This window comes from Drosophila navojoa, chromosome 5 (assembly GCF_054131105.1).
Source record: "Drosophila navojoa isolate 15081-1374.11 chromosome 5, UAZ_NAV_1.0, whole genome shotgun sequence".
Taxonomy (NCBI): Eukaryota; Metazoa; Arthropoda; class Insecta; order Diptera; family Drosophilidae; genus Drosophila; species Drosophila navojoa.
This window is the reverse complement of record NC_142893.1, coordinates 8,275,958-8,298,677: the sequence shown is the minus strand read 5'-3', so window position 1 is coordinate 8,298,677 and position 22,720 is coordinate 8,275,958. Positions and strand designations below refer to the sequence as shown.

The following is a 22,720-nucleotide window of genomic DNA, read 5'->3' as shown; positions in this document are numbered from 1 at the left end:
TTTTACATGGCTGTTAATGGAGTAATAAAACTTGGTTTATTATGCAAATTTGAAAACATTAATCTTTGGATTTAACTATAAGCTCGTTCTTTGAGAATTGCGTGGAACGTTATTTATGGTAGCAAAAATAATTAGATGCGAAATTAATAAATATAAATAATAATAATAATTATTATTGTTATTATTAAATTTTATTTTATATCAATAAATTTATTATTATTCAACAAATTAGCTTATGAAATTAGATTTTAAAATAAATTTATTATATTAATAAAATTACTAATTTATTAAATTAAATGTAATATTTAAATTATTAAATTAATGTAATATTATTTATTAAATTAAATGTAATATTATTTATTTATTTATTAATTTATTTATTTATTTATTTATTTATTTATTTATTTATTTATTTATTTATTTATTTATTTATTTATTTATTTATTTATTTATTTATTTATTTATTTATTTATTTATTTATTTATTTATTTATTTATTTATTTATTTATTTATTTATTTATTTATTTATTTATTTATTTATTTATTTATTTATTTATTTATTTATTTATTTATTTATTTATTTATTTATTAAACTGTTTTATTTATTTATTTTTTAAACTGTTTTAATCGAGAAATGTATGAATAAACAATCCTTTGTTATCTTTTTATTGTACATGTTTGAAAAATAAAAGAAAATGAAATTGCAATACAACTAAAATCTTACGAATTTATCTTAAATTATGTAGAGCAACAAAACTCATTAAACGAAGAAATAGTTTCAAGATAACATGGAAATATCTCATATCATCAATCAATCTTCTTCCAACTAGCCGAAAACTTTGTAGCTCCCATTGTCTGCTACACACGAAAATCTTCACATACATCATAATATAATATTCATGTGCACATGTGAACAGCAGCAGAAAGCAATTGAAAAACAAAAACTATTGCCTCCCATGTGTTGGCATTTATTTGGGAAACATGGGATGACAACTCGTAAGCAGAACGTGTCCCATTGAAAGGCCAGATGTGCACTAACTGTCGCTGGCGGGCAGAGTCAAAAGGTTAAGCGATTGCATAATCAACAAGTTGATTATGAAACGCATTTACGTATTGTCAGCTAATGTTATTTCCATTGTTGAAGCCATAAAAGTTGACAGTTAAATTTGGCATAAAAAGGGGCGAAAAGAAAAACAAAACAAAACAAAACACAATAAAAATATAGCAGAAAAATTAAAACTGAAAAGCTTATGACAAATGGAAAGCATTTTACGAGTTTCCTTGGGCTGGCGGCGTCTTTTGTGCTTGCCGTTGCCAGGCGACACAGAGCACACAGAACACACAGAGCACAATAAGCACTCACACACACACACACAGAGATACACACAGATATACACATATGTAGTTTTAATTTAACTGTGCAGATTTCTATTGGGACACGCATTGTCCTTGTCATTGTGTGCTCGCCCTTTTAGCCAATATGTTGGCTGCCTTTGTCTGGCTCACAGCTTGAATATGTATTTGCCACTCCTCTGTGGGTTCGCTCCCAGCATGCAACCGTTTAGCTCTGTGAGATTTTTTACGAGTTACCCAAACGCCGCTTTGGCTTATGCATATATACATAGCGTTATGTTACGTTATGTCAGTGGCCGCTCAATAAAACACGCATAAATAATACATTGAAAATGATATATACATATACGTTTACATATACATATATAAAAACAAGCTGGAGCTCTAAGTAAATAGCGTTTAACTTTTGCTTTTTATGCCTGGCTCTGGGTATTCTCAATTTCTGTTCCGCATTTCCGCCGGGAGGCACTTTCATGCCCATAAAGTATTAATCAGTACACTCATAGCTGTTGCCAAGTCGTCAAACGTGAGAGAGTTTCAACTTGTTAATGGATGCTACGATAGCTCTATAAATATATTATAGATTGCGTGACAAAATTATAATACTATCTAAAAGGGTGTTTACATCTGCATATTGAAAATATTATAATTTCGTCACGTTTAATGCCAGGCAGGAGCGTCTGAAGAGTAAACAGACCCGCATGGACCTTTAAAATGTTTTTTCAGTCATTTAAAAATCGATACAGAATGCATTAATTGAAATTTAAAGTTTATTTAAGAGTTGAAGCCCCAATTAAATATTAAAATATTTTGTTTAATTATTTAAGTTTGAGACTTATGAGTAAACTATATATATATAAGCTACTAAAATATATAAATACCAATATTCCTTATTTAATTTAAATTTACTCAAATCTCGTATTAAATCTCTTAAATGTCTCGCTGTTTCTATTTATTTTTATTTTATTTTGTTTTACACACAATATTAAGTGCTTATAGTATATTTAAACATCAAATTTAATACGTGCCCCCTCACGTTGCATCTATTTTTGTACATTTATTTTAATATCAAACGCTTGCCCCCAGATGTTTCGCATTTTATATTTAATTCATTCTACTTACGCGTGCCATCGAAGCGTGTAGCGATTGTGTCCAGGAATGTATTTTGGGGCGCTAACAGCCCCTTGCGGGCTGGCATAGGAATCTTGACGGCCGGTGCGCCTCAAGTAGCGCCGCTCTGGGTCTGGGCAGAACTGCAAAAATATGGCCAGACAAGAGACAAACGACAGACGATTAGTTTAATTGACAAGTTAATTTAGCCGTTAATCATTTTGTAGAACATTTCGTAATCGCAATTGTTATGCTCGGATTTGTTGATGGCTTGCTTGTTTGTAGCCACACACCAGACGTACAACTAAAGTCGTTTATCAACTATGCAACAGGCAGCACGAACACACACACACACACACACACACAAACAGAAAAATTAATTCCATTTGCCACACAGCGCTCACATTTACAGTTGCGGCCGCAATTTGTGGTTAGAGAGCGACTAAATAAAAATATATATATAATAAATTGTGTGTGAAAACAAAGTGCAGAAAAATAAGACGAGCATTCAAGCATTCTGTAAAAATGTTTATATAAAATAATAATGTATTTATAAAAAAAAAAAAATAAAATAAAAAAATAAATAAAAAAAAAATTTTAAAAATAAATAAAAAAATAAAATAAAAAAATAGAAAAGAATATTTAAAATTAAAAAAATATATGTATATAAATAAATAAGAAATAGATAAAATAAAACTTTAATTTATGTCCTATAAATCGAGAGACCTAGTGGCAATTATTGCCCGATTCAAAATATAAATACAAATAAAATAAAATAAGTTATAAATTGTGTTTAAAAATTAATTTATTATTATTATTTATAAAGAATATTTAAAATAAAAAAAATATATATATATATATAAATAAATAAGAAATAGATAAAATAAAACTTTAATTTATGTCCTATAAATCGAGAGACCTAGTGGCAATTATTGCCCTATTCAAAATATAAATATAAATAAAATAAAATACATTATAAATTGTGTTTAAAAATTAATTTATTATGGAGAAAAAACTTTAATAAATAACAAAAAGGCTTAAGAAAAAACTAAGAAAAATTTGTAAACCTCAACTGCCATAAATATAAAGAGCATCAGCATGAAAAAGTGAAGAATAACAAATTATGCCCAACACAAATAATGAAGATAGTTTACGCTGTAGTTAACTAATTGCCAACAACTTTCAATGTTATACCTATTTGCTGGGCCATAAAGTTTGCGGCAAGTTTAAAATGCTCGTTAGCCCTTTAACACAATAAGCCAAAGTCGATGTGAAAATCATCAATTTTACTGACGTTTTTAATATTTTCTTTACTCTTTTTTGCACAGGCAGCTGCAACAGCGGTTAGCACTCAGGTACCAGGTTCAAGTAAATGCTGAGTGAGTAAGAAAAAAGAGAGTGAGAGAGGGAGGAGAGAAAACTTCCTGAGTAGCAACAGCAGCAGGCAACAATAACCGAGCAACCGCAACACTGACAGCTGTTGCGCCTGAAAGCATCGTTTATATATAATATTTTTTATTATTGAATGGCAAAATGAGTAAATGGCATTAAATTTCTAAAGGCGATAAGGAAAATGGTTACGTTTATATGTATTTGTGTGTGACGCAGAGAGAGATAGAGAGAGAGAGAGAGTGGGCGACAGAGGGAGACAACGTGAGCGCGAGCGAGGGTTAGCCAAATGTTTAGATTCTTATCAGTCAACATTGACATTCCGTGCATAGCCCCACAGTGGCAATTGATTAAGGTTTATGGTTATGACCCAATGACATTGGCTGCGAATAAGACAGATTTTGGTGCCGAGAATAAGGAAAGATGTTACGGAATGCTTCAATTGACTGTTCAGTAAGGAAGGATGTTGTGCTTAACTTAGGCTTATTTAATACTAAAAAGCAGAAGCCGATTTAATTCAACAAATTCTTTTAATTTTATCAAAAATTCTTAGCTTTGATTTGAAAAAATATATTAAAAATATGTTTACAAACCATTTTTTTTTAATGTATCAGAAATATATAAAAAATATATATATTTAATTTTAATATAATAGTAAAAATAAAAAATAATAATTTTTAAAATATTAAAAAATATATAGTAAATTTTTTTTTATAATATAAAGAGCAAGACTTTTACAATTATTTCATAAACATAATATTTCTAGACGTCTTGCATATAAATATAAAAATAAACAGTAAACCAAATGTTCATTGAAATTTTCAAACCAGCAGCTAAGTACTCTTTTAACAAAATGTTGCTCCTCAGCCTCATCTAAAACTAAAAGTTTCCGATTCAAATTAAACTCCGCATTAAAATGGCACAGAACCAATATATTTCGATTTGCAATTTCCGACATGCCTTAACAAATATTTGCAACTTTTATTATCAGCCATTGTCATTTGAATACGACGGCCGGCCCAAACCCAAAAACAATGCAGTGAGGCGATAAGAGCTAATGTGTGCCATGTGTGCTCGACGCTGATAGCATTGGGCAGGTTGCCCTCCTGGCTGCCCGCCTGCCTCATGCTGTCAGCAGCCGCCCACAGCGCCAATAATTGGAATACCTAATATATGTATGTATAGGCAGGTGCAAATTATGGCCACAATTTTCACGAAATGCAGTTACAAACCAAATGCAATTTTAATTAATAGACCAAACTCGAATTCCGTGCAACATTTCCTGCCGCACACTAAAATGTTTGACATAAATGTCTAGCCGCAGCAATGTCATATCCAACATATCCGCAACAGATGTGGGTAGGTGTGTGTGTGTGTGAAACAGTTTGAAACTGTAACTACTAACATATAGAAACTTGAATCTGGTTAACCCACAAACACACACACACACATGCCCTAACTGACAGCCACTGTGCATATGTGTGTGTGTGTGTGTGTATATGCAATTTCCGTTTCCGCCTTATTCCACATGATTAGGCTGATGATATGAGCACTCTTCAGCAGCTGGTGCTCATGTGAGTGTGTGAGCACCGGCTGAGACTGGCAGGCGAATCCTTTACGTTCACGTTCACGTTAACGTTAAAAGGTTTGCTGGTCAAAATATCTAGCACAGTACATGGCCAAAGCAATATAAATAGCAAGAAACCGAAGAAGAGACCAAAAATCAATTCAACAACTGCAGAATGTGAGCAATTTTTCAAATGCATAGGTAATTCCAGCCAAGCAGCATGCATGCATAATTTATAGAAAAGGGAGAGCTACTACTACACAAGAGATTTGATTTTAAGAGCCTTTTTCAAAGGAAATAGTAAAATAGCAATTTACATAGATAAGGTTTCTTTTTAATTCAGCCAAGAGACAAAATCAAAGACACGAATACAAAGTGTAAAGTAAAGTACATTCAAGCTTGAAAAGATTTGTAGCAGTTATTCAGATATTTTATGAGTGTAATTGTGCAATATTTTAGTAACAAAAAAATATATAAAAATTATGTATTTAACTGTAACATAAATATACAGAAAAAAAACCATTAAAACCTAAGATAATATACATATGTATACAATTTTAAATAAAATCATAAATATATTTAAAAAAAATTAATTAAAAAAAATATATGTACATATATAAAATGTTTCAATGTTAAATTAGCTCATAATTTTAATTTTAGTTAACTGCCATAAATAAATAAAATAAATAAGTTACAAATTATGTTTGCAAATATATATAAATATATATATAAATATATAATTATAATTTTTAGCTAATTGTCTGTCTGTATATCTGTCTCCCTCTCCATCTCACATCCAACTCCCTCTCCAGCTACCGAAGTTCATGTGAGTTGCCTGTATGTATGCAGCAGCAGAGAGTCTTCCCATTGGTCACTTGATGCTCGGCTGCAACGATCAAGTTTGAGAGCGTCTTAGGCTTTGAGTGAAAGCAGCCCTATATATAGGGCAGCAGCCACAGCATTTCTCCAGTCGCCTGGACCTGGTGGTGTGAGTCAGTCGTGCAGTGGGAGAATTGCTGAGAGGAAATACTGAATGGAAATACTAAATGGAAATACTGAAAGGAAATACTGAATGGAAATACTGAATATAAATACTGAATGGAAACACTAAGAGGAAATATTAGGTGGAAATACTAAGAGGAAATATTAGGTGGAAATACTAAGAGGAAATATTAAAAGGAAATACTGAAAGGAAATACTGAGAAGAGACACTAAGGAGAAACTCTTACTTAGAAAAATACTTACAGAAAAAAAAGAATAAAATAAAATAAAAATGTTTATATATGTTTATATATATATTTGTTTTTAATTATACTTAAAATACCATAAATAACATAAAAAAACAAATACCATAATAACAATTACTTAAGTAGAGTAAATAAGCATCCCTTGCTAAGAGAAATGAATTTACTTTCGGCCAACTGCTGAAGAGTTAAGCAAACTACTTAGCCTATTGACTAGCTGCTCGTCAGGTTGCCCTGTTGCTTGCTCGCCTGAGCAGCTGGCCACTTTGAAGTGAAGTAATTTAATAACATTAAAATGGATTGCACAAATAAATATGCAGCCACAGCTCAGTTGCAGGTGCAGCTGCTGCAGCAGGTGCGGGTTCAGGTCGAAAGCTAACAGCTTCGGGTGCTTCCACACATTTATTTTAGCCAGCGGACAAAACAAAAACGCAACAACAACAACAGCAAAAATAAAATCAAATAAAAGCGAGGAGCAGGAAGCTAAAATGCTCTTGTAGCATGGAAACGCGTTTGGCATTTTTAATTCCAATATATTTATACAGATATCAGAGTACATATATATATATGGCGGAAAAAACTGGGCACGTGCTACATAAAACGCGGCACGGAATGGCGATAATACATTTCGCAATTTTTTTTTATTTTTATTTTTTGTGGCTCGAAACTTCATACACTTCGCTGGACACAGCAGCAAAAAGTTTGCGAGCAACACAATACGGCAGAGTGTTCATTGGATACTCTCTTATAGCCAGGCAAATATGTAAATATATATGTAAACATATTTAAATAAACGAATTATCAAGAGATAAACTTTTTGTTATGGCAGCTTAATAATTAAGTAAGACTCAATTATAACAGCTAATGCAATGGCGGCATCTCTATCACGTTTCACGAAAGTAGCCTAATACCAGGTGACTAAATAAAAGCCATAGAGAAATAAATTTAAAAAAAAAAAATATATATATATATATAATTTAAGATATTCTCTTGATTTTTTTGTTTTATTTTTCTTTAAAGCTACATTCATGCCATTATATATGGCATAGCAAATGACATGAAATGGCTGTCGAGAATTTCCGGGGATTGCTTTCAGCGTAAGGTTCAATTCTAATGAATTCGTCTGGCATCGAGCTCTAAATAAATGGTGAGCTCCTTAGAGATGCCTTGGCTTTGCAGCTAAGTAAGAAAATAGAGAGATTTCAAAGCAATATTAGTTGAGCTCATTGCTCATTGAGCTCTATCAATATGGTGGGCGTCATAGATTGAGTATTATGTATGTATATTACACAGATTTCAAAGTAATTTTAGAAAGACGCTCAGTGAGCAAGGACCCAGCCAGCATTTCATACTTTTTATTCTATCTATTATCAGACATAAAAATTTCAATTTCTGCATATCATATATAATATACCAATCGATAAAAATATTAGCTTTATATAGTTACTCCATACATAATCCTCATCTTAAGCACTCAAAAGGTAACCCTTAGCAATTAGGGTATGTATAAGGCACAACATGTACCCGAATATTACTCTGACCGTTTTTATACTCGTGTGTATAACTGTATTTTATTACGGCCACTGGCTCCACATGCCACTTGCATAGTTGTTACTCAGTGATTTGTTTCCCGGACAGCGAATGGCCGTAAGCACTACCGGACTACTCATCCTTTTGTGCTGCCTCATTGAAGCTGAGCATAAGTTGCGATAAACTTCATTTACGAACTGATTGCCTTTAACGAGCTGCGATTCTCTCTCAACTGAAAAGCGAGAGTAGTTATGACAGTGCCAGCAGCTTGTGCAGCTCTCTGAATGCCAGCTGATGTTCGTTGAGCAGCTAATTGACAGCCATTGATGTAGCTTGGGTGGTTTTGCATTAAATTCAGAGAAAGAAGAAACATAAAAAAATCTAAATAAATAAATAAATACAACTTAGCCAGAGGCAGCTGCATAAAGAAATTCTATTCAGACAGCTTCAGAATAAATTTTTACCACAATTTAAACAAGCATTGTTATTGACCTTGACCAGCAAAAAAAAACATACGCATTGTAAAAATTTATAGAAGCTTATGCCATACAACGAGAGTTTAGCAACAATAAATAATGGAAATTTGCAGTGAAAAAAACCACTAGAAATTTTTATATACAATGTAAACAATTATGCATTAATTGCTACTCTAATTACCCAATATAAATATGTATAGGTTTTTTTTATTAAAAAAAAATTGATAGACGGTTTTTTACTATGCATGAGAGATTTTTTGATAACTGCCCAACAATAATTATTTTTTAATTTGTACACAAATTCGATTAAAATACAAATGAGCTGCTATACATACATATTTTACATTTACAAGCAAACAAGCTTAACTATGGGTAATTAGCTGGAAAACAAGCAAGAGTGCTCTAGCAGGAAGCTGACTTTAAATCTGTAGAGCTTGGCAAACCTGCAGCTGATACTTTCCTAGAACTCGTGGTCTATTTATAGAAAAAGTAAAGAGAGACATCTCTTTGAAATTTTGACAAAAAATAACTCTTAATTGACCGTCCATCTGTTGACTAAATCAACAGTTAACAACTTCTGCTGCAAGTGATATGGGCGCTCCATCTCTTGGCATTCACTGGCTTCCTTTGAGCTTCGAGAAACAGATGCACAGCAAGACATTTCCTGGAACATTGCCAAAAATCAATACATAGCTTGTCAGTTTATGAACAAGTTTCGTTGCGAATTTTGCCCAGAGAGCAATCGGTCTAACTCTTGTATGGAGAAACATTTTTTGCACCGAAGGCCAGAGAAAAAATTTGGTATACGAAAGAGGTTATGGCTGCAGAAAATATTTGCAAGCAAACATTTTCTAGTCTGAGAGCAAAGCTAATCAAATTAATTATACAAAAGTGGCATAGAATCAGTTTAGTGCTAACTAGATTTAAAAAATAATAATAATAAATTTTAAATAAATATTAAAATAATACAGAAATATACTAGAAAATATATTTCAAAATATTATAATAAAAAAAACAATAACTTAAAAGAATAATATAAAAATAAATTAAATGAATATTAAAATAATATATAAAAATATACCAGGAAATATATTAAAAAATTATTGTATACTAAAAATAATGTAAAAGAAAAATATAGAATTAAATTAAATTAATGTCTAATATAATTGAATAAATAAACAAATTTTTAAAATATTTTTTTTAATAATTTTAGATTATATTTCCCATGAAAATAATCAATTAAATCAACAGATTGCTTTACATATTAGAGTACATTTGTATATATGAACTTGTTTTAGTTCGATTGCTCATTAGTCTCGCCTCAGCAGGTGGCAATGGGCGCGCTCATTATTAAGAGATTTGGATTGAAATTTACAATCAGTATTTGCTATTGTTTGCTTGCTCAACAACAGTTCAGTGTGAGATAAAGAGCTGAAATGCATGCAACGCGCTGGGCAATTGTTGCCTTGATTTGTGTCTATCAACAGCTGCAAATGGCTGCGGCCAAGGTGCGTATACGTAATGCGCGAGAGTTAATATTTCTCTTTATACAATACACAATGCCATTGCAGAATGACTTTGAGCTGCATTTTGAGAATTTTACATGCAAGAGCGACAGCAGCTCAAAGGGAAATCCGCTGCAGAGCGTCCACTGTGGTCTCAGCAGGAATCCCAAGCGGCGAACCCTGCACATGGAATTTTCACTGAGAGAACTGATGCACGAGCACGATTTTCACATTGTCGTCATCCTGCCCCGCCGCACCATGAACTTTGTGCTGATCAACGTGACCACCGATGGCTGCCAATTGCTATCGAATAAGAATCAAATACCGCTGCTGCGCATCTCACGCCAAATGCTTGACCGCTACAGCAATTTCCCGGCCCAGTGTCCCTTTGAGCGGGCCAAGCCGTACTATCTGCGCGGCTTTCGTTTGGATCTGAGTTTAATACCCGCCGTGATGATGGAAACACCCGTGGCCGTACAATTCAGCTACAGTCGCCAGCGTGTGCAGTTATTCCAAGGCCACATCACGGCCCATGTGCAGCGCACCGTCAATGCCAAGCAGAAGAAAAGCGGCTGATGGGAAAGCGATTGATTGAGTGAGAGATGTATTTTTCATGTATGCCCACAGAATAAAACTACTTTCAATAACAACAAATGACCCTCTGAGCAGCATTTCATAAAGTTTCATCACGCTCGAAGAAGTGAGAACTGCAGAATGTCATAGACTGAATACCAAATCAAATTTATTATGCTATTGTAGTCAAATGGAAATCTGTATAAAATACAGTTTGTAAGAAAGGCATATGCTAGATAAGACGTCGAACAGTGGATCTTGTTATGGAGACAAGAATGACTATATAAACCCATAAGCCTTTCATCTACTTCCAGACAGAATATATCTGAAGCACTCTCACCTTCATCTCTTAATCAGTCTTAAGCAATTGGCCTATAATGAAAATGACTCGCAGCTGCACACACTCTAGACCAAATTAAACCATTCGTTTGAGCTAATCAAAAAGTGCTGGTAAAGTAACTGCCGCTGCTGAGACAGAGCGAGACGAAGTTTATGACAATTCCTTTCAGTTGCCATCTTTTATGATTTGCAGGGTATAAAACGACGACAGTTGACAGCAGCACACATGGCGCAAGCCAAAATGATATAAAAAAAAAAAAGGGAAAAAGTAAAGCGAGCAGCATAGAATAGAAATACGCCACCTGTCTGACGTTGACAATGCGAACGCACAGTCGCAACACCTGCTGTTGCAGCAGTTATAATACATGCTCCATCTCTGTCTCTGTCTCTGTCTATCTCTTTCTTAGTCGTTGTTGCTCTGTCTCTGTCACAATGCCGCAATTTGTTTCAAGCCATTCAACAAATGTTGTTCAATTACCTTGCTGCACACACCCACACCCACCCACACACTCACACCCACCCACACACACACACACACACATTGTTGCAGCCGCTAACAGAGCTATTGTCTGGTCTGCTTCCAGATGGCGTTTGACAGCAGCCAATGACAATTGCCAACTGGCAAACGGGCAACTAATAACATTTCCAACTGCCAACAACTGCTGGCCCATCTGCAGTGTGAACTACGTTTGCTAAATGATTTGTTACAGTCAGCTATCTGGCTGCACTTCCGGCAGCTGTTACAGGTGTCGTTACAGGTGAAACAGTGAAAAGTGTGTTTTAATTAGACATTAGAGATTTGCCCGAGCCTCCCCAGTGCACGGTCTTTGTCTATTACTTGGGTAGCTAAGCAGCAGCCACGCCCACAGCTGTCAGCATCGATTTTCACTTTTTGGCAGCTGCAAATGGAGGAAGGAGCCCAGCCCTTTGAGACTGCCAATTGCTCTGACTTTGATTGCCTCTGCGACTGCCTGTCAGGCAACCTGGCAGCTTGGCTACCTGCCTTTAGAATACCTTTTGGCCATTTTGTAGTTCATTTATGAAGTTTAGCTTAGCTATAATTTGCTATTTATTATGTATATGATTATTTCATTAAGCCTTCCAATTAAGGTAAACGGTTTTGTGTGTTTGGCTAAATGCCCGCAGCCTGTTTGTGTTTTGTAGCTGTCAGATTTAATAAGCAGTTAAAGTTCATGTTATATGTATATATAGATATACAGATTCCGATACAGATACAGATACAGATACAGATACAGATACAGATACAGATACAGATACAGATACAGATACAGATACAGATACAGATACAGATACAGATACAGATACAGATACAGATACAGATACAGATACAGATACAGATACAGATACAGATACAGATACAGATACAGATACAGATACAGATACAGATACAGATACAGATACAGATACAGATACAGATACAGATACAGATACAGATACAGATACAGATACAGATACAGATACAGATACAGATACAGATACAGATACAGATACAGATACAGATACAGATACAGATACAGATACAGATACAGATACAGATACAGATACAGATACAGATACAGATACAGATACAGATACAGATACAGATACAGATACATCAGATAATGTTCATGTCATATAATATAAAACCAGTTATAATTCTCTTAACAAAGCCCATTTGTTTAGATTTATCAACGGTTAATTCAATTTCCTTACTTTGCATATCAAATGTAACCTCGTTAACCTGTTGAAATTCATAAACTCGCTTACAAGTTATGTATTATTAAGGGAATTTCGTTGTTGCTTTTGTTTTGAAAGCGAGTGAGGGAAATATTGATAAGCTCTGTACGCAAAAATTCCTGTGGTTGGCACTGCCACGCCTGCTTGCCCCTACCTCTTTCCCCTTTAGCCACATCTTCATGATATGCCGCAAAAATGTTGTAGAATTTTCCCCAGCTAAGGCTGAAATGCTATGCATAATTAAGGCAACCCAACCCGATCGTTTAACGAGCTGCTACTCGGAGAGTGATGATGATGCTTGGGCCGAGTTTTGTCTTTATCGACCTGCTGCTAAAGTTTGGCTTTAAAAAAGTTTCACTCTTTTTGCCCGGGCCATTAAAAATTACTTTTTGGCTTTCAGCGTTTTTTACAAATTTAAAATTTCAGCACAAAATGCAAAATAAATGCTATATACATAATTAATTAATATTAGTTGCGGCACTGTCAGGCGCTTAAAGACATTTCTGTTGAAATATTACTTTGCATATTGTAAATGTAACTGACAGACAACAAAGGAAGCGAGCTGAAGTAGGAGGACGAAAAGAACAGGCAGCAACAACAACGCGCAAAACTTTGACATGAAAAGTCATTTTGGTGTTGTGGGCAAAACGTTGAGAATTCATCTTTAGAATTCCCCAACTCATTGGGCTCCCACCAGACGACGGCAGAGGCAACTGCTGATGGAATGAGACGGGGTAACATGATATTGTACAGTGGGCCGAGCATAAATTTGTCTAGGTAGATGACATGGCTAAAATGTTGAGTCAATCTGGTATTAAAGAATAGGGCAAGCTAGTAGAGTATATCTTTCCAGCAACTGTTGCGAATTTAAGGAACAACAAGTATAAATACAATATATTAAATCATCAAACGAATATTGTAAGGAGGCCATCAAATCCAGAAATGCTCACTGTTAGCAGGATATATATTAATATTATATTATATTATTTTATAATATCGATAAACTTGTTTTTCTCTACAAAAAAAAGTCGTAAAATCTTTATATATATATTTTATTTATTTAATTTAAATTTTACCTAAGCAATATTATGACTTTCCAGTTATATATATGTATATGTTTGGCATAGAATGTTTGTATAGAATATAAATTCACTATTTAATTGTTAAGCTCTTTATATATGTCTACCTAATCAATTGACCCACTGTATCGGGCTGCCACAGCATAGCCGCAAGTCTCATTGCAGTGTTAGTTCTTGTTGTTGTTGTTGGTGTAGCTGGTGTTGCTGTCAATTTCACAGATTAATGCGCACCCATTTGATCGCCTTGGCCGGCCAACTTCAATGCCAGCAACAGCAACAACAACAGCGCCTGGCACTCACATTTATTATTGACAATGGCAAAAGTTTTCGCTCTGGTCACGAAGGCGGCAAAAATTGATTTGCGCAAATGTTTTAATCGCCAAAAGTTGTTCAGCCGAACAGTCCTATAAGGACTGTGCAAGTTAGTTACGCATTATGCATAAATTTATGGCTCGAACTGGGAGCTAGCCTCAGAGACACACTCATTTGTGCGTGAGTTATGTGTGCCAGCTGAAAGTCCTGCTGCGAATACATATGTTGCCCAATTTATTTAACTAGCCGCAGGCCCTGAAACAGGGTCTCTCGCCATACTGCAGCATTGGCCAAACATGGGCACAACAAAGACGAACATAACCATAATATTTGCCTTGGGGCAGTTTCATACATTTTTGGGCCAATTTTTTGTTTTTTATAAAAGAAAATGTTACTCTTTAAAAGTTCAAATGGGTTGCACAGCAGAAATAATTTTGGTCGAAAATAAAAAAATATCTTGGCCAATTTATCGTGATATAAAGTATAACAAAATTATGAATTTCTTTATAAAATTTTTGCACAAATTTGTGTAGGCGAAATGTAAAATTTAAAAGAAGATTTAAATACAAGTTTAAGAGTTTAAATAGAAGGCCTAAAGCATTTTTCAACTATACATATTTTTTTTATATTTTGCATATATCTTATAAACACGCAATGTATTTAAAAATTATAACAAAGAATTATTCAAGGCAGGGTAAGAAATGAAATACTTTTTGAGATTCAATATTGAAGTATTTTTTATATTAATAATATCTGTTTAATCTTCCCTTTTAAAGTTTTTTTATATCAATAAAATATTTTTAATTTTCACTTTATAATTTTTTTTATATTTTTTTAAACATTTTATCTGCAATATACTTTACTATATTATTATTTCAACATAAAATATTTTAGAAACCACAAAACTAATTTAGATAAAGGAAAAAATAAAACTCAACAAATATTTATCATTATCAAAACACACAGCAGCTGTTGGCACATGTGAAAAAAAGTATATATACATATAAAAGACGCGCCCCTTTTTACTGATAAGCAACGCAACGATATTAGCACAGCTCTACTGAAAACCGCAATACAAATGAAAATTTCTTCTTCTACCGCTAAACCGAGAAACTAAATGATAACTGTTCTTCGATAACTCTTGCGGCTGCCTAAAATAACAGAAATATAGTTATGAAAATAAAAATAACCACAATTACCAAAAGAACTTATCAAACTAATTCTCAGCTTTACACTTGGCCTCCGAGGAGCTATAAAAAGTCGAGTCGCCGCCAACAGAAGTCACAGTGCGCTGCCTTAGCTTGTGTGGAGCAGAACTATTTCTAGTAACTGAATCTGGTGAAGAGTCTCTCTCTCTCTCTCTCAATATGAATACCGATTTGAAAGCCTTGGAATTGCTGTTCCAACGTCCTCTGGAGCCGGTGTTCACCACACGTGACAATGGTAAGACCGTCTTCGATCTGCCCGAAAGCGTCTACACGGATCGCTATCGCAACAATAGTGAGGAGGTCTCCAATCGCTTTAGCCAGAATGTGGAGACGCGCATTCCCATTCGGGAAGTGGCCAGAAAGCCAAATCTTGAGTTCGCCGACAAGCTGGGCCGCAAGCAGCAGTTCTCGCTCTTCATCACCAAGCATAAGGAAATTGCCAGCCAGCTGATTCAACTGTACCTGGATGCGCCCAATTTGCAGCAGTTCGTGGCGCTGGCTGCCTATACTAAGTAAGCGATTCAACTATAATCTGAATAGAGTCTGATTAACTTAGTCCATATATTATCTTCACTCCACAGGGATCGCGTTAATCCGGTGCTCTTCCAGTACAGCTACGCGGTGGCCATTGCCCATCGCCCGGACACGCGCACTGTGCCAATTCCCAACATTTCGCAGGTCTTCCCAAGCAACTTTATTGAGCCATCCGTCTTACAGGTGAGCTAGACCAAAGTAATTCCCATAATAACAGCATATGATATATAGTATTTCTTCTATTTTCTGCACAGGATGCCCGCCAGGAGGCTTCGGTGATTGCCAAGAGCGGCAATCGCAGCGTTTTGGAGATACCCGCCAATTATACGGCCTCGGATCGCGAGGATGAGCAGCACTTGGCCTATTTCCGTGAGGATATTGGCGTCAATAGCCATCACTGGCATTGGCATTTGGTCTATCCGGCCAGCGGGCCCATGGAGGTCGTCAACAAGGATCGTCGCGGCGAGCTCTTCTACTACATGCATCATCAGCTGCTCGCACGCTACAATGTCGAGCGGTTCTGCAACCGCCTGAAGCGCACCATACCGCTCAGTAATCTACGTGAGGCAATACCCGAGGGCTATTTCCCCAAGATCCTGTCGAGCATCAACAATCGCACCTATCCGGCACGCATCTCCAGGCAGCAGCTAAGCGATGTCGCTCGTCCCGACGGCAACATTGAGATTTCCGAGTTGGAGCGCTGGCGCGATCGCATTCTGGCCGCCATTGACCAGGGCTACGTTGAGGATGTGAGTAAATGAGCAGATAGTTTGTAAGTTCGATTTTCATAACCTCTTCCATCACAGACGCAAGGCAATCGCATTCCCTTGGACGAAGTGCGGGGCATTGATATACTGGGCAACATCATCGAGGCGTGCAACACCCTCTCCGTGAACAACCAGTTCTACGGCAATTTGCATAATCAGGGCCACACCATCATCTCCTTCGCCCATGATCCCGATTACAGGCACTTGGAGGACTTTGGCGTTATGGGCGATGTGACGACGGCTATGCGTGATCCCATTTTCTATAGATGGCACGGATTCATCGATACCATTTTCAACAAGCACAAGGCCCTATTGCCCGTCTATAATAACACCCAATTGGGCTTTGAGGGCATCAATGTCACCTATGTGGAGGCTCGCTTGGGTGCCCCTAATGCCCGTCCCAATACTCTGCTCACCTATTGGCAAAGATCGTCGGCAAATTTAGCCGCCGGCTTGGACTTTGGACCCGTTGAGGATGAGAACATTACAGCCACATTTAGGCATCTACAGAACGCACCCTACACCTACACGTTCAACGTGACCAATTCGGGTCCCAGGCGCTCCGGCACTTGCCGCATCTTCATCTGCCCCAAGACCGATGAACGCAACCAGCCGTTGCGTCTCGAGGAGCAGCGTCTATTGGCCATCGAAATGGATAAGTTTACAGTGGAACGTAAGTGGCGAAATATTTTTTATACTACTCTATATACTGTATACTTAAGACTCTGTAGACTATGTAGACTATGTAAGACTCTGTAGACTATGTAGACTCTGTAGACTCTGTAGACTCTGTAGACTCTGTGAACTCTGTAAACTCTATAGACTCTGTAGACTTTGAAGACTCTGTAAACTCTAAAGACTATCAAGACTCTGTAGACTATGTACACTCTGTAGACTCTGTAGACTCTCTAGACTTCATGCTATACACTCTCTATAATCTATACACTCTACACATTAATCTCAACTATAATAAATTTGGCTTCACAGTGATGCCCGGTGAGAATACCATACGTCGTGAATCGACGGATTCCTCGGTGGCCATACCATTTGAGCGTTCGTTCCGTGCCGTTGGGGCCAGCTATCAGCCCACCGCAGCGGATGACCTGGCACGTTTCCGTTTCTGTGGCTGTGGATGGCCGCAGCATCTGCTGCTGCCCAAGGGCAAGCCCGAGGGCATGCAATTCGATTTGTTTGTCATGATTTCGGACTACACGCAGGATGCGGTGCAACAGCTAAGCAAGTGAGTAAACCACACACACACACACACACACACACACACACAGATGTGCTACTAAGCCATCAAGAGCAATTACCAAAACGAATATTGTACAACCCACAGCACGCCGAACGATGCCTGCAGCACGGCCTACTCGTTCTGCGGCCTCAAGGACAAACTGTATCCGGACAAACGCACCATGGGCTTCCCCTTCGACAGGCGTCTGCCCAACGATACGCTGAATGAGCTTGTGGGCGCTTTCAGCAACATGGCCAAGACTGACATCACCATCAAGTTCAATGATCGCGTTATTGGCTAAAGATTGGTTGAGACTAATCGCTCGTTTTGATTAACCCACAGATATCCGATTGACACTCTACATTTCATATATTATATATACTACTATTCTATAAAGCGCATAAATAAAAAGAAATTGCTATTTACAACCAAATCTGCTGTCTTTGTATAATTGAAAAATACAAAATATAAAATATAAAATATAAAAAATAAAATATAAAATATAAAATATAAAATATAAAATATAAAATATAAAATATAAAATATAAAATATAAAATATAAAATATAAAATATAAAATATAAAATATAAAATATAAAATATAAAATATAAAATATAAAATATAAAATATAAAATATAATATATAAAATATAAAATAATATAAAATATAAGGGTATTTTTACTACGACCTGAAATATATCTCAACTTTTTCCCAAGATTAAGATAAAATTAATTTGCGGCTTAGCTTTTGTTGCTGCCAATTCGTTTTATTTATCTAAACTTGCGAATGTAAATACCTACGATCCCAATAAATATTTATGTTTTCTATATGATTAAATCAAAGACGCAGCCTGTTTCAATATTTGCTATACGTTTAATGTTCTATTTTCAATGTTGATTCTTGGCCAGAAATACAAATATGGCCAGGAAGAATATACACGTGCACACACACACAACCGACCATATGAACACATACATAGCAATTGTGACTGCTGCCGTTTATGTGCTTCATATAACCACGCCCACTAAACGGTTATGGGTGCAAAGTTGTTCGGGCAGAGGAGGCAAAGAGAGGGGGAGCAATAGGGCAAGGCTAATCCTATTAGACTTCAAAGCCGTTTCGCACAACAAACTTTCGCATTGGTCCTGGTCCAGACACGGATATTGCGCTACCCACCCCCCTTCCACAACACCGTCTCCTTCCTGGCAAAATGCTTTTGTTCCTCGTGCTGCTGCTGCTGCTCCTGCTATTGCTTTCTCTGTCGCTGTTGTAATAGAGTTTCCGGCAAAACCGCTGCACGTGTTGCGCTTATTAATATTCCTTTCAGCTAGCGAATGCCGCAATTAATTCTGCATATTGCGCGCCGTCAAAGTTCCAAGTGACTCGCCGCCCGAGCAAAACCAGGAGACAAACTCAAGCTGGTAGTTGGAAAATCGGTGGGATATAGCCTGGTATTTGTATATGGACACACGCACATAATATCGCAGCTGTCGTTGATAGGTGCACAAATTGATTTCTCAACGCTTCTCTCCCAAACGAACAATTACTGAAAAAAGTTTTATAATTTTAGCACAGCTCTAAGTCGAAAATTTTCCCATTTTACAGAGTACAACGGTATTTACAATTTTTTTTTATCTGAAAAGTTTACATTACACTAAAATTTTGCAAAAATCTAGTGAATATCTGTTAGAGACATTTAAAAGAAAAAGCCTACTTAGCTAATCTAAAATCAAAAACGTGTACTATGTATATATTATGTATATGGAGAACAATTTATTTAATTTAATTTAATTTTGTTTTTTATTTTCATATATAATTTTTTTTGAGATTTTGCCTCAGTTATATAAAAAAAAATTGACTAACCTTAAAAATAAAATAGAGCGCAATCAATCTTAACATAAAGCAAAACAAGTGAGTATGTTTCCGACGGGCTTACCCAACTACAGAATTCTCTTTCAATAACCAAGACATTTGAAATTCCTACCCGGTATCATTCATATCTACAGCTGCACAAAACCAATCTATTCATTTCATTTTCTTGAATGAGTATAGCAATAAGAACTGCCCCAGCCTTAAGTCATAAAATGCAGCTTTAAAATTTTCATTCTCATTTCTCTTCCCATGCTTCTGAGCATATTTTATTGGCTTCACTTAGAAACAAATTAAATTTCAGTAGCAGTGAATTTTGTTTTTTGTATTTATGTAAAAAAAAAAAAAAAAATAATAAATAGGCAAATAGCAAAAATGTGAAAAGATTTTGTGGTGGGCACATTGAAAAATACTTGAATTCATTTCGCTAGCCCACGGGCATTTTCGTGGAGCTGCCAATTTAACATAACTTGGCCAACTTTATGTATAGTAAAGCAGCTGAGGGCCAGCCCAGGAAGGTCCCCATTTTTTTCTGTTTTTTTTTTCTTTTTTATGCCCATGTGTTGGCGTATTTGTTATTTCTTTCGTTTTCGGCTTCTTCATCTTTTTTTTATATATATTTTTTTTGTAGTCCTGCTGTTTGCGTTGGGCATTAATGCTGCCTACGTGCTGCGGCTTGCCTATTTGATTTTGATTTTCATTTGATTTTATTTGACTTGGCTTTGGCTTTGCTTTATTTTCCTTCTTGTTTATGCAAAAATATATATAAATATATATATATATATATTTTCCAACTCAAAGCCGGGCCTCGAGTAAAAAGCTATTTGAAGTGGAATTTCTCAACACATTTGAGTGAATAGCAAAAATATTATAGAGAATTTGCATATTGCTGCTGCCTGGTTAAACAATCGAACGAACTGACTTTGTTTACCTTTTGAAAGCTCAAAATGTAATTAACTACAGCTAAAGCATTAAGAATTATCCTTCATTATACAAATTTATACATATGCCTATACATACATATGTATATACGACTTTTGTCTGCTGTTTAATTAAATTGAATGTCTGGCTGCCCATTTTGTTGCCCGCAATTTCATGTTTAATTTTGCGTGTGAAAATTTTCATTAAATCATTTTTGCTGCACACAAATGAAGCGAAACGCAAGTCTTCAAAAGCTGCTCAAATTGCCAGAAGCCTATTAAAAAGTCTATCAATGATAAATATCGTATGTACATATGTATATGTATATAAATATACATATATGCAACTGCAGGAAATAGTATAGCTATAGCTAGAAAATACACTTTTGCACTTTGCATGGGGGAATATATTTATAAAGATTGTATAATATTTAAAATTATTTAAATTATATATATAATATATATTGTGATAATAAATTTTACATAAATTGTATGATAGATATAATATCATTTTATTTAAAAAAAAAAATACTAAAATATATGCAACTATATAATGCAAACTAATTTTTTTAATATATGATATATATTCAAGTATCTAGCATAAAAGCGATTGGATATAAAAAATACAAATATATGTATGTATGAAATGACAATCCAACAAAGCATCAAGAGCATTTGAAATATATTTAAATGTGTACAATTAATAGTATTTAATATATTTATACATATTAACAATATTTATTTGCTAGTGAATTAAAAAAAAATGTATAGATAAAAACCAATAAAAAATGTTAAATAAAAACGGAAACTTATACTACAAATCAGATAAGTAGAAGCCTTATAATACTGAAAAAGAAGCTAAAACTTACTTGATAGTTGTATACTCAAAATATAACGAAAGCAAATGCAATAAATTGTGGATTTTATTAAATACCTAGAGGCCTAGAGCAATATGAAATAGCACTCTATCATTGGAGATTATATATACACACCTCTACTACTACTACTACTACTCTATGTTTACAGATAGTCTATAGAGACACGTATAGATGTATATGAATATTTATGGCTAGTGAGTCTAACAACTTTTACACATGTTTAGATTCAGCTACACGGCAGACCTTGTTGCAGTTGCACTTGTTGAATTATGGAAAGTAAAATCGAAACACCTGCTAGCTAATATAGTTGGCCAAAGCAAAAGCAATTCGATAATCTGAGTCAAAACTAAAACTGTTGGGAACGTTTATTTGGCGCATTCTCTCACGCCTTCAGCCAGCCGAAGCAGAAACATGTGCTCATGTGAATGGGGAGATTCATGTACTACGTACTGTGTATATTTATGGCCATGCGACACGAACAACTTGCTGCTTGCCTATGCCAGCCATGTGCTATTTTTTGCCTATGCCCCAGCATATGTGTTAACAAGCATATATATACAGATATGGATATAGAGAGATATATGTGCTATTTTAATATTATATGGCCAAGTTGAACGGATGCCTAATTGCGCATAAGCCAAAGAGTTGGGCATCTAGAGCTAAAGTCAATTCTTGTGCGCTCATTCAAGCGCGCTCACTGACTAGATAATATGAGTAGTCAAGCTGGATTAGAAGTACGTAACCTTCTACTTATACAACACACACACACACACTCACACTCACACGAAGGCGCCCATCTATTCACATCTCTTGGCTTATGTATTGGCAATCGGTAATGCGGAGCATTTTACGGTTTTATGACTTGCCCTAATGATTGCAGCATTTCTGCACAACAAAGCAAATCCGATAGCAGACTAAAGCAGCATAGTAGAAGATTTCAACAGACATAATACGTACGGGAATCTATACCACTCAATTGGGGTATAATGGACTGAAGGCAAAGGTAAATAATGAAAGGCAACTTTAGAATGTTGAATATGCCGTTTAAATGCAATATAGGACTATATTAAATGAACATTGCCTTTGACTCTTATAT

The 22,720-nt window shown here is 35.3% G+C and overlaps 3 protein-coding genes across 6 annotated transcripts in view; 2 read left to right on the top strand and 1 right to left on the bottom strand.

Moving 5' to 3' along the window:
• Elk (Eag-like K[+] channel) overlaps positions 1–22,720 on the bottom strand; it is a 78,781-nt gene that overhangs the window by 40,749 nt on the left and 15,312 nt on the right. For all 4 annotated transcript variants that reach the window (XM_089261504.1, XM_089261503.1, XM_089261505.1 and 1 more), the window contains exon 3: positions 2,476–2,606. In XM_089261504.1, the coding sequence (XP_089117630.1) occupies positions 2,476–2,551 (76 nt within the window). In that variant the 5' untranslated portion in view covers positions 2,552–2,606. The remainder of the gene's footprint in view (positions 1–2,475; positions 2,607–22,720) is intronic.
• Positions 10,061–10,885, top strand: LOC108654796 (uncharacterized). Its single transcript, XM_018106340.3, has 2 exons — positions 10,061–10,177; positions 10,241–10,885. Exons 1-2 carry the CDS (start codon positions 10,106–10,108, stop codon positions 10,748–10,750), a joined length of 582 nt encoding a protein of 193 aa, XP_017961829.1. The 5' UTR covers positions 10,061–10,105; the 3' UTR covers positions 10,751–10,885.
• Positions 15,483–18,390, top strand: PPO1 (Prophenoloxidase 1). Its single transcript, XM_018106337.3, has 6 exons — positions 15,483–15,934; positions 16,004–16,139; positions 16,211–16,705; positions 16,763–17,396; positions 17,711–17,963; positions 18,063–18,390. Exons 1-6 carry the CDS (start codon positions 15,582–15,584, stop codon positions 18,256–18,258), a joined length of 2,067 nt encoding a protein of 688 aa, XP_017961826.1. The 5' UTR covers positions 15,483–15,581; the 3' UTR covers positions 18,259–18,390.